The following is a 14,993-nucleotide window of genomic DNA, read 5'->3' as shown; positions in this document are numbered from 1 at the left end:
GCAGGGCGGGCAGCGAGGAGACTTTCTGCCGTGACTCTGTGAGCATCCCAGCATGAGGGAGACTTCCCGAGAGGGGGGCGTCGGGCCCCACCGGGGGCTGTCCGATGGGGGGGGCCGTGTGGCCGGGGCCCTGAGCCAGTCAGCCCCAGGCGGCTGCTGTCGTGGTCAGAACTCGGGTCGGTGGAGAGAAAACACAAGGCTGTCGGTGCCCCAGAGGGACACTGCGTGTGATGTGTGTGTGGTGTGCGAGACGTGCGTGGGCTCAAAGGAAGAGCCCCACGCTGGCCTGTCCTGAAGTGCGGGAGCAGCGTGCAGGGCACGCCGACCCAGGCCTCCTTGAAGGGTCTGTGCCCCAGGGGTGCGGTGACCCGCACGAACCGGGTGAAAAGGAGGCTCAGGGGCCGGGCTCCGAGGAAGCCGGCCTGTCCCGGGGAGGCCCCCGGACCGGCCCCCGGACCGCAGCGCGGCACGTACCTCCAGGAAGCGAGTGGCTACGGTCCGGTCCTCTTGGGTCAGCACCAGATTGTCCACGAACATCCAGAAGAAAGGCTGCTGGCGGGCCGGCCGGGGCCTCGCGTACTGCAGGACGCGGTGGAACTGGAGCAGGTACCACACTGGGGGAGGGGCGTCCGGGTGCGTGTGGGCTCTGCCCGTGGGGTCGCGGCAGAGGCGCGCAGGGGTGACTGCCCAGACCCGGCGCCCGCCTCTCCCCGGGGCAGGCCTGTCCCCACCAGAGCGGCTGAGCCTCAAGGGCCCGGGTCTCCGTGGCCTGAGTGCAGACCGCCCCCCCCCCCCATTGTGAGGGGACAGGGCAGTGAAAACGGCGTGGGGTCCGCACATGCGCGTCCTCCCGCAAATGACCCCACTCGGAGCACCGGCTATAGGGATGCAGAGCACCGAGGGCGGGGCACGCAAACGGGTCTGGGGACCAGACGGCCAGGGGACGCCCGCAGACCGCGGTCTCTTACCCGGAGGATGGTCACAGGCGTGGCCGACGGGGGGCGTGGAGCCGTACACGAGGTCGAACGGGCCCCATGCTTCCACCTGCAGGACACGGGCACACAGAAGGCGGGGGGGGGGGACGGCCTGTTCTGGCAGGTGGCTCCCGGGCACCAAGCGGCCCCCTCCGCAGCAGGCACCTGTGCGCCCAGGTGAGTGGCTCGCGATGAGGCCGAGCCCCCACAGCGCCCTGGCGGGAGCAGTGACACCCCCCCAGGTCACAGCCGCCACTGGCCTCAGGGACGCACGGAGCCCGGCCTCCGTCACCCGAGGGGAGGCCAGCCCCCCGCAGGGCACTTGGAACGTGAGGCGAGCCCTTGGTGCCAGGCTCTGGCCTCATAGACCCGCCCCTGGGAAGGCTGGCACGCCGACCCCGGGATTCACACGCGTTTCCTATGCTTTGCCGGAAAGCGTATGACGTGCGCCTGACGTGACAGCCGGGAGCGGACAGCGGGGCCACAGCCTTCCCTGACCGACCACAGTCAGCCGGTCACTGCGGGCGGGGGGAGGAAGCCGCCCCTCCAACCGTGCCTGAGCCAACGAGGATGCTCCGGAACCACAGTGACCCACGTGCCCCTCTCCTGCAGGACCCGAGGGACTCCTGTTAATGACAATCGTAGCCCCCGTCTTTCTGCTAAAAGAACATTAACAGAGACCCAGGTGCTGGATCGCTGGTTTTCTTACGGGTCCTGCCCCAGGGCAGACCCCCTTCCCCGGGCCGTCCCCCAGACCGCGTAACCAAAGCCCGCATCCCTCGGTGAGCCCCCGAGCCTGCGCCTCCTCCGGCACCTTCCCATGATGTCCCTGATAGCTACTGGGGGCGTCTGGGCACTGGCCTCCGTCACGGCCTAGTGACCGGAGCAAAGGCGCGAAGGTGCTGTCCAGGCAGGGCGGTCGGGGAGGGGCGCAAGGAGGCGAGCACGGGCGGGCGGTCCCAGACCAGCACCCCCGCAGTCCCCCACCCGCTGGACCCCCGTACGTACTGCCGTGAAGCAGCTCACAGAGAAGACACCGGAGTCTTGGAGGGAACACGCAGTTCCCCCCCCCCACCGCAAGCTGTCTGCCCCCCACTCCGGGCTGGAACAGAAACCCACGGCCAGGAGCAGGTGGGAGCCGGCCACCCCCCGTCTCTAGGAGGGGCTGCAAGGGCACAGCCCGTGTCACAGGCCTCGTGGAAAGAGGTGAGGTCAGGAGGCGTGGTGTGGGGGCGCTCGGAGATGCTGCCCGCACCTGAGTCGTGATTACTGTGGTAACGGGTGTCACTCACGAGTGTCACACGTAGCTACAATAAACAAGTTTCCAGTGTCACGATCAGAAATAGAGGTCCCACATTGCTGTCACAGAGGGTGTGACATGTTCCTATTGCTAATAGAGGCCAGGTTATCACTGAGAAAACAGGGGCCCCGTTTTGCTGCGGATGACAGCAGGTGCCCGTTGCTGTTGGCAGTGGGCCTCTCTAAGGAAGACGGGGTGTCTGGGAGCCACAGCTGGCGTGCAGGGCGGTGCCCTGGTGTCCCCTGCGGCCCCGCTACCGGGGAGGCCCGTGACACCGTCATGTTCCACACCCTGCCTTGTCCCGCGAGGGCGGACTCTGGTCCCGGGGGAGGGGGAGGAGGCAGGATGGGGGTGCCTGCAGGACAGATTCTGGAAATGGTCGGTCGTCTCAAGGGGCCGGGGTGAGGGCCGCGTGTGGGATCTTGGATGAGGCCCATGGTGATGAAGTTTAAGGTCATGAGGTTCAGGTGTGCCCTGTCCCACGAGGAGAGCTGTCCTCGGGGCCTCCGGGCAGGGGAGCCTCCGGTGGGACGAGGCTGTGGGGCTTCTCCAGGCATGGCCAGAGGGGGGCGCTAGCCCCCTCGGACCACAGGCTCCCAGGCCCCACGGGGAGCAGAGAGGTGAGGCCCTGGCCGGCCCCTGGCAGAACAGAACCCCCACGTCGGCCCCCTCCTGTGGCCCCTTCCACGGCCAGCACTCCTGGCCCCAGACCCTCTGCCCACGGTTGGTGGCTCTCAAGACGATGGGCTCTAATCCTCTCTCCTGGGCCCAGAGACCGAAGGACCAGGTCCTCCTGTCCCGGGACCACCAGGAGGAGGCTTCCCAGACCCTTGCCATCCGTCGCCAAGGGCTCCTGGCCCAGCTGGATGCCAGTGAGTCACTTTTTAGGCACTTCCTCCAAGGTCACTGTCCGGGACAGCAGGAAACAGCCTTCAAGGGAACCGGAACATTCCGGGCTGTGTTTGGAGAATGCCCCCAAACGGTGACTGGCTGTTCAGTTCACGATTTTATCTGAAGGGGCGGGTGGCGTTTCATCCCGTCTGGGTTGGGATCGGGCCCCTGGATGACCAACCACAAGAACCGGGGTTGTGGCCCATCGCTCTGGGCCGTGGGCGGCGTGGGGGCCGCGGAAACAGCCCTCTCGCCTCCCCCACTGCCTGCGGGGCGCCGGTTCCTCGCGGGGGTGTTGCACGTGTGCCCTCATCTTGGCATCTGGAGGCACCCCACGGTACTTACGTCCCTCCTCACTACATCGGTGGCGTCATCTAAGTGTTTCAGTCTTCCCGGGTCAGAACCAGGTTCCAAGAAGCCCAAACTCGTTAGTTCTGCGCGGGGAGAAATAGGGCTCAGAAGGGTGGCGTCGACGTTGGCCCCGCACAGACCCGAAGGCCGAGGGTCGATTAGACGACATGTCTCTGTCTTAACGAGCAAACTCTGTCTTTTCAAGGACAGGGCACCGGCAGGAAGGATGAAGTTTCCGTTCGCTACCCGCGAAGCAGCCAACTCCGCTGTGTTGGATGGATTTAAGAAAGTCAAGCAATTGGTTGCAAAACCAGGCCTTCGTGGGCTGCTGTGTCGTGCTCTGGGTTAGGAAATCCGCCAGGCCGTGGTGTCCACGCTGAGATCACCCAGCCTGGCCGTGTGACCCGGCGGGCGAGACCTGCAGGCTCCCCGTCACAGCCTCGGAGAGTCCTCGGCCTGGGGGGCGGGAAGGCGAGTTCAGAAAGGACCTTACAAACGGGAGTAAGGGACGCATGGTCCGGGTGGGGAGACGCAGGCCGGGGCGGCCTGGGGTCGTGACTCCTGCGCCCCTTCAGCCGGCAGGCTCTGCCCCCCATGTCTCGCGGACACCCTGTCGGCAGCGCAGGTGCACGCGGGGCCGCTGTGACCACGGTTCGCGAGGCTCGTGGTGGCACAGTGCAGGTGGCACGTCCTGATTCTATCTGGCCAGAGACTAAGGAGTGTTTTCATGGATTCTTAGGTCTGCCGGGCCCAGAAGCATCCACAGGATTTCCAAGGCACCAGCAAGTGGGGGTCCGAGAAGGGCCCGGGGGTGGGGGAGGGCAGGACAAGGCTGGGACGCATCACGTGGCCGGCCTGGGCAGGCTGGGACATTTGGGTAGTGGGAGGGGCAGGGAGCCCTGCGGGTGGTCAGGTGTGTGGGGTGGCCACGGGCAGGGCCTGGCCTGGACTGCTGCCCTCTGCACAAAGCCTGGGCCCCGCGGCTCTGCTTGGTGGCATCTCGCATCCACACTTGCTTCCTGCATTTTCTGTCCTGTCGGCAATTCTGAAGGCGTGAGCTCCCTCTGCTCTCATGCCCTTCCCTTCCTGCCAGCTGCCTGAACACACAGGGTCCCCCTCGGACCTCCCTGGGGGCAGACCGTCGCGGTCCGGCGTGACCTCACTGCGCTCACCGTTCCTGATGTCCCCAAACAGTGACAGCACCCGGACCGGCTCCCTCTTCCACACGGGCACCGTTTTGTAGGTCTCCAGCGTGTTTTCCTATCGAAGGAAAACGCAGTTCTCACTGTGGCCCGGTTGCAGAGCCCGTGAGGCCCAGGGAAAATTCGTTCTGCCCCAGCAGAGGCAATTCCCCACCAGGGGAGACACCCCTGAACGCGCCTTCAAGGCAGGCTGGCCCCCCCCCAGGCCGGGGTCTCTGGCCCTGACCCCTGCCGGGCCATTTCTAGCACAGGAAAGGCAGGTGCAAGGGGCTTTTCCTGATCGCAGAGGAAGAAAATTCTATCCCAAGAGGAAGCACTTCCTCTGGATTTCTTGGGGGATCCTGCATATGGACAGCAGGGAGATCCCCCGACTGTCCTTCCTCAGTGTGGGCCCCGAGGTGCCTGGTGGCCCTCACGGCTGCCCGCTGAGGACAAAGGACCCGAAAGCCCATGGGTAACCCCCCCTACCCCTTCCAGGACGCCCACTTGTAAAACAAGCACCCCAGACTCCCCGCCCCCAGGAATGTGCACTGGCCGGGCCGGAGCGGGAGACCCCGAGCCACGTGGGGAAGGGCCTGCCTGTGGCTGGAGCCCACGGGCTGGGGGGGCTGGTGAGTTTGCAGGTGGGCGTGAGGAGGGCAGCTGGTCCAGCACAGGTGCGGCTCTGATGGGCACTGGGGGGGCGTCCTGGTCCCCTCTGCTGTGACTGTCGGTGGGGGGCTCCTTCCTCCCCTCTCTCCCCCCAGCACTGGGGCATAAAGAACACTTGTGAGCATGAAAGGAAACTTCCTGCAACTGGGAAGCATGGCCCCTCCTGGGACGCACCCCACCCATAGAGTGGAAAAAAAGCACTACCAGGCTGCATCTCCTTTTCTGAAAAGCACCATAAACACACTTCAGCCACAGGGCCCATGCCGTCCAGCCTCAGGGCCTGTGCCTGGAGGCCAGCAAGTCCCCAGAACCCTGGTGGCCGAGAACCCGGGAAGGGTGGGGGGTGGGGGGGGGCAGTCCTGGCTCCAGGAGAGAGGGGCGTCCATGGAGGTGGGGAGGTGCCCCAGGGTCAGCACACACCCCCTTCCAGCACCCCCCGCCCCTCCAGTGAGAGCTGGCACGGGCACACCCAGGGCCCGGACGGCCCTCTCCCCCCACGCCGCACCCGCTTACCCAGGGTGGTCCCTCTCGAGCCTTAGTTTCCCAGGGCTGCCGTAACAGTGAATATAAACCGTGGCACAAAACCACTACCGCGTTTCTATGTGGACGCCAGAAGTCCCAGGTCCAGGTGTGGCGGGTCTGGCTCCCTCTGGGGGCCCGCAGGGAGGGTCCTCCTGCCTCCCCCGAGCATCCCCTGTGCTGGTCGCAGTCCTGGGCTGGACTCCGGCCCCTCTCCCAGTGTCGTGTGGCCAGCCTCCCCCCGGATGTCTCCATCCCCCTCCGCTTTCCCTCTGACACCTGTCCTCCTGCCTCACCCCACCCAGGAAGACCTCATCTGCAAAGACCCTGGTTCCAGCATCAGCCACGTTCACGGGCACCGGGTGTTAAGTCTTGGGGGACATACTGCAACCTGCTCTGATGAGCCCATAGGTCCCGCCTGGCTCACGGCTCCTGGCCTCCCACAGGAGGTCCCGCAGCTGTGCTCCGTTGCGTGCCCCGAGCCCGTGCCCCACGTCTGTGCCTCAACTCCACGCCCATCCCGCCCTCCGACTGGGGCTTTGCCCCCGCGTGCCGGACCTGGAGGCACACCCGTGCCGGGTCCGTCTCCTGCCAGGTCCCCCTTCCCCCGCTCGGGAGCAGCAAAGCTGCCAGGCCAGGGTCGTTTCCACAAACTGGACCCCGCGGAGCCGGGGACAGCGGAGGAAAAGAGAAGGGCGCGTCTGCTTGGAAGCCGGGGCTCCGTCAGCGCAGGTGTCAGCGCGGGTGGGCATCCTGAGGAAACCGACGGTCACCCGCCCCGCCCCCGCCGCCCCTCACCGACTCGCCGTCGCAGAAGGCCTTCAGCCAGCCCCGCCACTTCTTGCGACGCCGCAGGAGGCCGCTGCGGGGAAAGGGCAGACACAGGAAGCACACCCAGTTGCTCACGGCCTGGACTCTCCCCGAGGTCCCGGGGCCCACCAGGGTGTCCACGCACTCGAAGCAGTAGCACCTGGAGCCAAACAGAACATCACAGCGACCGAAGGGACGTCCGCTGGCCGCCAGGCAGGGGGACGAGGGACGGGAGCCGCCCTCAGGCCGACGGGCACCGGGCGGGGGCGAGGGGGAGCCGGCACCCCGAAAGGGGGTCCAGCCCGTCTCAGGGACCTCGAGGGGCAGGCAGGAAGGAGCCATCTGCCGTCGGTGAGGTGGGGGGCCGCCCGTCTTCCCCACCTCCAGAGCCTGCAGGAAGTCGGGGTCAAGGACACCAGTGGGGGGGTGGGGGGGGGGCAGATTTGGGAGGAGGGAGATTAAGTACCACGGACGGACGCTGGAGCTCCGCGGGGAACTGCCCCCGCCCAGCCCCTGCCTGTGACCACCAGCCCTCGCTTCCCCGTCCCCGCTGAGGGTGCCGCCCATCCCGGCGGTGACGATAATAAAGACAAAACTCAGGAACACAAATCTCTCGATGCCCCGCCTCCCATGTGTGAAGGCTCTACACCGAACAAAATATTTGGGATGGAAACGGGAAGCTCGGGGGGAACTCGTCTTGCGGGGATGTCCTCCACACTCTGGGACGAGGAGCCCGAGGACGGAGATCCCTGGGCGGTGGGTGGTGGCACCTGCCCCGGGGCTGCCCCCAGGCTCACCGGGTACAGTCGGGGTTCTCACAGATGAGCAGCGTGTCCCCGGAGCAGCAGACGGAGCAGTAGGACTGGTACCCGTCATCGTCATACAGGAACAGGCGGCCCAGGAACTTGTCCTTGGCAAGGGGCAGAGCCTGGCCGGTGCCTCCTCAGTTCCCCGGGCTCCCCGCCTCCCAGCCTCCCGGCCTGCCTCTCCGCTGCCCCAGCCTCCCCCCTCCCCACCTCCCTGCTGCCCAGCCTCCCAGCCTCCCCACCTCCCCAGGCTCCCTGCCTCCCAGCCTCCCCCCTGTCCTGCCGCCCCAGCCTCCCCAGCCTCCCAGCCTCCCAGCCACCCCACCACCCCGCTTACCTTGCACGGAGCGCACATCCCTCCCTCAAACAAAGGGTGCTGCGTGTGCACCTGGAAACTTCCACAGCAGATGCAGATGTCTAAGGTGGGCACCCACAGTGCAACGCGTGTCAGGACACCAGCAAACAGAGCAACAGGGTTAGGAATAAATGTAACAAAGGGAGAGCAGGCCCCGTACAATGAAAACCACAGAACGCTGTGGACAGAAATGAAAGATCTAAAGAAGTGGGCAGGTACCTTGGGTAAAGGTCAGAAGACACCGCAGTTGGAAGGCCAGGCCTCCCCAGAGGGCCCCCAGACCCCTCTCAAAATCCCCAATGTTTTGGTTTTTTTTTTTTTTTTTGGCAAAAATTGACGAACCGCATGTGGAAACCCAAGGAATCCACAACAGGCAAATCCATAGGGAAAGAAAGTGGTTGAAAAGGGGAGGAAGCAGCAGGGGTGGGGAGGGACTGTTAATGGGAACAGTGTCTCTCTCAAGGGTGTTGAAAAGGCCCTAAAACTGGCTGCACAACTCTAAATATCTGGGAGACACCAGTCTTTCCAGAGCTGCTCCCCCTCAGCTGGGCAAGGGCTCACCTTCTATGTTCCTCTCGTTGACCTTGACTTCATATGCAATGAGCTCTGAAAAGGGAACAAAAGGGGATCCTTCCTTCTCCTGCTTTTTCTAATGTAAACCTGGCCCAGAAGTGATGTCGGAGGAGTGGAGGGGGCTCGTGAATGAGGTGTGACTATTCCAGAAGCCTGGGGCCTCAGACACTGCCAGGCCTGGGGCTGACCTCCTAAGGGAAGACACCTCACCTCTGCTGGGCCCTGGGGAAGCGGGGGATGACAGCTCTGAAGGCTCACTGGAGCCCAGCAGGATGATGTCCGTGTGGTGCTCTGCCTCTGGCTCCAGGACTGGGGCCACATGGGCAAACGGGACGCATACAAACAGAGGGGGAAAATGGCCTGTCGGCTGCTGCCTGGGAGCCCCTGGCCCCAGCTCAGGCCCCGCCCGCCTCCTTTGGTGACACCTTTCCCTCTGGACCCAGGGGACCCCGGACACGGGGCCAGGAGGACCTATGGTGAGCGCCGATCTGGACCCGGGGCTCGGTGTGTTCCCCGTGGCGTCCCTCCCTGCCCAGGCCCCTGCCACAGTGGTGGGCTAGTTGGGTTTCCCCCCACAAAGGGGAGGACAGGAGGCCTTGGGAGCGGTGGGGGATGGAGGCCCCCCCGTGGGTCCCTTGGACAACCCCCAAGCTCTCTCCTCCCACCGTGTCCCCCAGACCACAGCTGGTGGTCTCCCCGGAGGCCACGCCGCATGAGGCTGGGAGGAGCAGAGAGGGCTTACAGGAGCTCCCCTCTGGCGGGTCAGGGTCTGAGCCGTCCAGGGTCTCCACGCTCAGGATCCCTTGCGGGGACAGGGCCATGAACGCAGGGAAAGGGGCTCCCCAGAGAGCAGCAGGAGACAGGTGGGGTGGAAGGACTGGGGGCCACAGGTACAGGATCTGCAGAGGAGCACTGTCGGGGGAAGCGGGGGCGAGCAAGGTTGCCACGTGACGTGCGGGGGCGGGGAGGCGCGGAGGAGGGGCGAGAAAGCCCTCATTGTCAGGGGGTGAAGGGTGCGGGCTCATGGGGGGGCAGGGGGGGTTGTTCCTGATGGATGGGGGTTGGGGGCCCAGTGAGGGAGGGTGGGGGGAGGGACTCAGGGGCGGGGTTTAGAGGGCTTGGTGCTCCCGGGCTGGGGTGGAGGCAGGGCTCCAGCAGGAGGAAGCAGGACAGGCAAAGCTCAGGGGGAGGAAGATCTGTGGAGGCTAGGTAGCCCGTGGGGGGAGTGGTGTCCAGAGTAGGGGTGAGGAAAAAGGAGGCAGAGGGCATTTACTGCAGGTGGGACAGGCCCGGGGACACCCGATGGGTGGCCGTGGTTGGAGGGGCCCTTCTGGGGATTGCGCAGGGGCTGTGCCCAGAGGCAGGGGACCACCTGGCAGCGGCTGCCCCTCAGGACGGTTATGGTGCTGGGCAGAAGTTGGGGAAACACCTGGGGAGGGGGCATAACTCCCTTTCTCCCAGTTTGGGTGTGGGCCTGGTGACGACTTCCCCGTGAAAAGTTGCAGAATCAGGGGGGTGGGGCGTAATTCTGCAAGGCTCTGCCGGGTGCCCAGGGTTGACTTCAACAGTGACGGCCTGCCTTGACTGCATGTCCCCTGGACACGACGTGACCTCCGTGGCCTTCCTGCCAACAGCCCATGACCCCTACCTCTACCCATGAGAAAATCACCAGAAGATTCCAGTTGAGGGACACCCTACAAAATACCTGCCCACGGGGGCGCCTGGGGGGCTCTGTCAGTTATGCGTCCCATTCGTGATTTCAGCTCAGGTCATGATCTCACAGTTTGTGAGTCTGAGCCCCACATGGGGCTGTGCTGATGGTGTAGAGCCTGCTTGGGATTCTCTCTCTCTCTGTGTCTCTCAAAATAAATAAACTTAAAAAAAAAGAAAATTATGTATTAAAAAAATGCCTGTCTAGAAGTTCTGAAAACTGTCATAGTCATCAAAAGCAAAGAAAGTCCAAAACACCATCACGGCCGAGAGGAGCCTCAGGGGACCTGATGGGGAAATGTCACGTGGGATCTCGGGACAGAGAAGGGAATTGGGGGAAAACTAAGAAAATGGGACTAAACTGTGGTGTATTCGTTTAGTTAATACTGTATCAGTATTGGCTCATTAATCGTAACCAAGCTGTTGCACGAACACGAACACAAGGAGTTAATGTGGAAGCTCTGGGGTTTATGGGAATTATGTATCACTAGCTACGAATTTTCTGTAAATATAAAACTGTTCTAAAATTATTACTTTTCTTTTTTGCAATATAGTGTCATTAACTATAGCCGTCATTTTGCGTGTTACGTTCCCATGACTTGCTTACTTTGTAAGTTTGTGCCTTTTGACAACCTTTAACCTGTTCTCTGTATCTACCTGCTCAGGGTGTGTGTGTGTGTGTGTGTGTGTGTGTGTGTGTGTGTGTATTTCAGATTCCACATAGAGAAGAAAGATCGTATGGTATTTGTCTTTCTCTGTCTTGTTTCAGTGAGCGTAACGTCCTCAAGGTCCATCCACATTGCTGCAAATGGCAAGATTTCCTTCTTTTTTACGGTAATATTCCACGGTGCATCTACACAATGTTTTCTCTATCCATTCATCCATCGCTGGGCACTTAGGGTATTTCCATGTCTTGGCTGTTACAACTAAAGCTGCGGTGAGCACGGGGGTGGGGACGGTGCAGATACCTTTTCGAATTTTCGTTTTCTTTGGATACATCTCCAGAAGTGGGACTGCTGGCTCATAGGGTTTTTGAGGAACCTCCACACTGTTCTCCACAGCGGCTGCACCAGTTTGCGTTCCCATCAGCAGTGCACAAGGGTTCCCTTTTCTCCACATCCTCACCGACACCTACGTCTCTTGTCTTTTTGATTCCAGCCATTCTGAAGACGTAGGGTGATCTCGTTGTGGTTTTGGTTTGCGTTTCCCTGATGAGTGATGTTGAGCATCTTTTTATGTACCTGTGGGACATCTGTAGGTTTTCAGTGAAAAAAGATGTACTGTTCAGATCTGCTGCCCGTTTTTAAAATAAGATTGTTTTATTGCTATTGAATTATATGCGTTCCTTATATATTTGGAAGATTAACACCTTATCGACACGGGATTCACAAATGTGGAGTTTTATGGTTTCAGGTCTTAACGTTGAGTCTTTTAAAAGATATTTTTTAACTTTTTTAAATGTTTATTTATTTTGAGAGAGAAAGACAGAGCATGAGCAGGGGAGGGGCAGAGAGAGGGGGAGACACAGAATCAGAAGCAGGCTCCAGGCTCCAAGCTGTCAGCACACAGCCCGACACGGGGCTCGAACCCACAAACCATGAGATCATGACCTGAGCAAGCCGGATGCTTAACCAACTGAGCCACCCAGGCGCCCCACATTCAAGTCTTTAATCCATTTTGACTTGATTTTTGTGGGTATAAGATAGGGGGCCGGTTTCATTCTTCTGCATGTGGAAGCCAGGTTTTCCCAGCACCGCTGATTGAAGACCGTCCCTTCCCCAGCGTGGATTCTTGGCTCCTTTGTCATAAGCTAATTGGCCATGTATGCGTGGCTTTATTTCTGCGTTCTCTTTTCTGTGTCTGTCTACTGATCTGTGTTTGTTTTTAGGCCGATATCAAGCTGTTTTAACGACCACGGCTCTGTGATATAGTTTAAAATCAAGACGGGTGATGCCTCCAGCTTTGTTCTTCAAGATTGCTTTGGCTGTTTGGGGTCCTTTGTGGTTCCATACACATTTTAGATCATTTTCTCTATTTCTGTGAAAGAGGCCGTCAGAGTTTTGCTAGAGATTACTTTGAGCCTGTAGGTTGCTTTGGGCAATACAGACATTATAACTTATATAGTTCTAAGTTTTTTAAATGGAAATTGTCTTTGTTGCTTTTTCCTCCTTTTATTTAGCGTAGTTTCGTTTTTTAACAGAGATGCCGGAGTGAAAATCATTACAGGGCCAGGAGCAGTTACCGCCTGGCCCAGGATAGCGCCTGAACCCCTGACCCGTCCACACTGTTCCTGCTCCCAGAAGGGGCTGGGGGCTCCATGGAGGGACGGTGTGCTCACTGTTGGGCCCAGCCAGCAGGAGGAGCACCCTGGCGGGCAGGAGCAGCGGTGAGGCAGAGGCTCACGGAAGCTTCTTCCCAGGGTGGGAGGACAAGGTGGGAGGATGTGGCCCGGGATGCCCCACAGCAGGTGCCTTCCTGTCAGTCTTGGGGTCCCCGTGTGCCCCGTGGTGGCTGTCTGGAGCGGGGAACAGAGAGAGGACACCCTGCTGGAATGGAAACAGGCCTCAGAGGTGCTGGCCTCTTGGTGACCGGCTCAGTCCCTAAGGCCGCCACCAAGATCAGACCCTGAGGTGCACAGGCTCACTCTGCTGGCCACGGGTGCCAGGCCTGGGTGGACCTCCGGACACCTGTTCTCACCCAGGGAAACCCCAGGAAGCCTAGGATCCCACATATGGAAGGTTCCACGTGGGAGCAAAGGGCAGGACCTAACACAGGCCTCCTCCGGCTCCACGGGAATTACTCGCTGAGCCCAAACCTCTCCAGCCCCGGCCGTGCACCCAGCATCCTCTGTGCCCCGTGAGGGGTGGTTCTGAAGCTTCCGGGTGAGCCCCAGCCCCGCCCAACCCAGACCAGGCCGCCTGCTACCCCTGCCTTTCCATGGCCAGGGCACCCACAGCTTTGGTGCCCACTGACACTCTTGTTGGGAGCCCCTCCACCCTCCGAGCCACAGGGGCTATGGGATTAGGCCCCGCTTGGCCGGATGGTGACTCTCAGATGGCCGCTGACGCCCTCTTCTGGCCTGGCAGGGTCACCCGCCGCTTGATCCTCAGTGGGTTCAGATGCTTTGGGGCCTGGGGGCCTCCAGCAGACTCCAGGTGGCCCCCGGCCCAGCTGGGTCTGGGGGTGGATCCCACCCCGGTTCCAGGGCGCCGACCAGGTTTGACACTTGGATCCTGGCAACGGTGAGAGACGCCCCCACCCCACACCAGCCTTCACGCTGTCCTGTGTTTCTGCGGTGGCCTTGGGAGTAGCAGGAGGGGCTCGGGGCCCCACGCCAGGCAACCGGAGGGGAACCTCGGGCGAATGAAGCCGAGAGAGGGGGGCCTGGCATGAGACTCACCTGATCCGCCTGTTGGCCGGGGGGGGGGGGGGGGGGGGGGGGGGGGGGGGGGCAGGTGGCGGCAGGAGTCCCCTGAAGCAGCGTCTGGGAAGCAACAGGGTGTGAGTGTCCAACTTTTTCTCCAGATGTCAGTGGGGAACTCCTGGCTGTCTGCAGATCGTTCAGAAGGAGGGGACACAGAAACGGCCCCTGGGTACGGGAGCTCGCAGACTTCACACCTCCCTAGACGGCAAGCGGGGTTGGGGGGCGGGGGAGAGGCTGAGCCCAGTCACTACCGGATGCTCTGGAGCTGATTTCCTGGAGCTCCGTGAACACAATTTCACGTGTAGTGCTTTTAAACGCACTGTGAGGGGAACATTCTCTGCTAAGTACGTTTGGGCAGATGGAGGGCTTGGCACGTCTCCCGCAGGACTTCTCAGAGACTTTATACATTGCAGGGAGTCACGAATCCCCAAGCAGGGGACAGGCACAAGCATGTCCTGGGCCAATCTGGCCACTAGACCTTGTTCCCAAGGCTCCGTGTGACCGTATTTCCGCAAGCCGGGAGAAGCTGCTGGCCGCTGGCCCCAGGCTGGGCACGGCGGCCACAGGGACGAACAACTGTGGGTTCAGAGCTTCAGTGACGGATGCGCGTAGGGGAGAGAAGGCGGCCCGGACAACTTAGAGCTGGCCGGGCCCCGTGGGCTCCTGCTGCACACCGACGACCCCAGACAAGGCCACTCTGTGACCGGGAGTGAAAGACGCAAGATGCCCTTCCAAGCTGTGTGTAAGCTTAAGCACACGCCACCCGCAAAAGTGACCAGACATCCCCCCTCTCCTGGCTGAAGTGCGGATTCCACTGGCCGCCCCCCAGCCCCCGCCTCCGGATGAGGTTCCTAAAGACAGCCAGCCCCAGAACCGCGCCCCTTCTCAACAGCACCCCATCCGGGGCTGCCGCGGGGGGTGGGGGCCTTGGGAATGGGGCTGCCGGGCGACTGGGGGGGGGACACGCGCCACGATGGCACATCCACTCACTCTGCTAACCTGCGTTATGCAGAGGCAGCGTCCTTACTGCACATTTACGGGCATTAAGTGCGAGGCGCCTGTTACCTGTGCACAGGCGATGTATCTGCACCGTCCAGTGTTCAGGAATCCCGAAGGGGACCTCGGAATCCCAGTGCCACGTGCTGGTCCTGGGTTCGCTGGGCTGTGGATCCACCGTCAAGAAAATTAAGGGACGCCTGGGTGGCTCAGGCGGTTGAGCGTCCGACTTCGGCTCCGGTCATGATCTCGCGGTCCGTGAGTTCGAGCCCCGCGTCGGGCTCCGTGCTGACAGCTCAGGGCCTGGAGCCTGTTTCCGATTCTATGTCTCCCTCTCTCTCTGCCCCTCCCCACTCATGCTCTGTCTCTCTCTCTCAAGAAAAAAATAAAACGTTAAAAAAAATATTTAAAGAAATTAAATCCAGGAAAAT

General features: G+C 61.6%; 1 protein-coding gene across 1 annotated transcript in view; it reads right to left on the bottom strand.

Moving 5' to 3' along the window:
• The window catches only part of DNMT3L (DNA methyltransferase 3 like), a 13,358-nt gene extending 4,105 nt beyond the window's left edge, over window positions 1-9,253 (bottom strand). The window contains exons 1-10 of the mRNA XM_040484966.1: window positions 9,098-9,253; window positions 8,643-8,865; window positions 8,421-8,465; window positions 7,842-7,921; window positions 7,496-7,608; window positions 6,687-6,858; window positions 4,689-4,776; window positions 3,511-3,599; window positions 969-1,044; window positions 475-614 (exon numbers count right to left, since the gene is read on the bottom strand). Of these exons, the coding sequence (XP_040340900.1) occupies window positions 475-614; window positions 969-1,044; window positions 3,511-3,599; window positions 4,689-4,776; window positions 6,687-6,858; window positions 7,496-7,608; window positions 7,842-7,921; window positions 8,421-8,465; window positions 8,643-8,865; window positions 9,098-9,253 (1,182 nt within the window). The remainder of the gene's footprint in view (window positions 1-474; window positions 615-968; window positions 1,045-3,510; window positions 3,600-4,688; window positions 4,777-6,686; window positions 6,859-7,495; window positions 7,609-7,841; window positions 7,922-8,420; window positions 8,466-8,642; window positions 8,866-9,097) is intronic.
• Window positions 9,254-14,993: the final 5,740 nt, after the last annotated feature.

This window comes from Herpailurus yagouaroundi, unplaced genomic scaffold (assembly GCF_014898765.1).
Source record: "Herpailurus yagouaroundi ecotype Mexico unplaced genomic scaffold, PumYag 162, whole genome shotgun sequence".
NCBI classification, from domain to species: Eukaryota; Metazoa; Chordata; class Mammalia; order Carnivora; family Felidae; genus Herpailurus; species Herpailurus yagouaroundi.
Note: the sequence above shows the minus strand (reverse complement) of the source record. Positions and strands in the feature narration are given on the sequence as shown.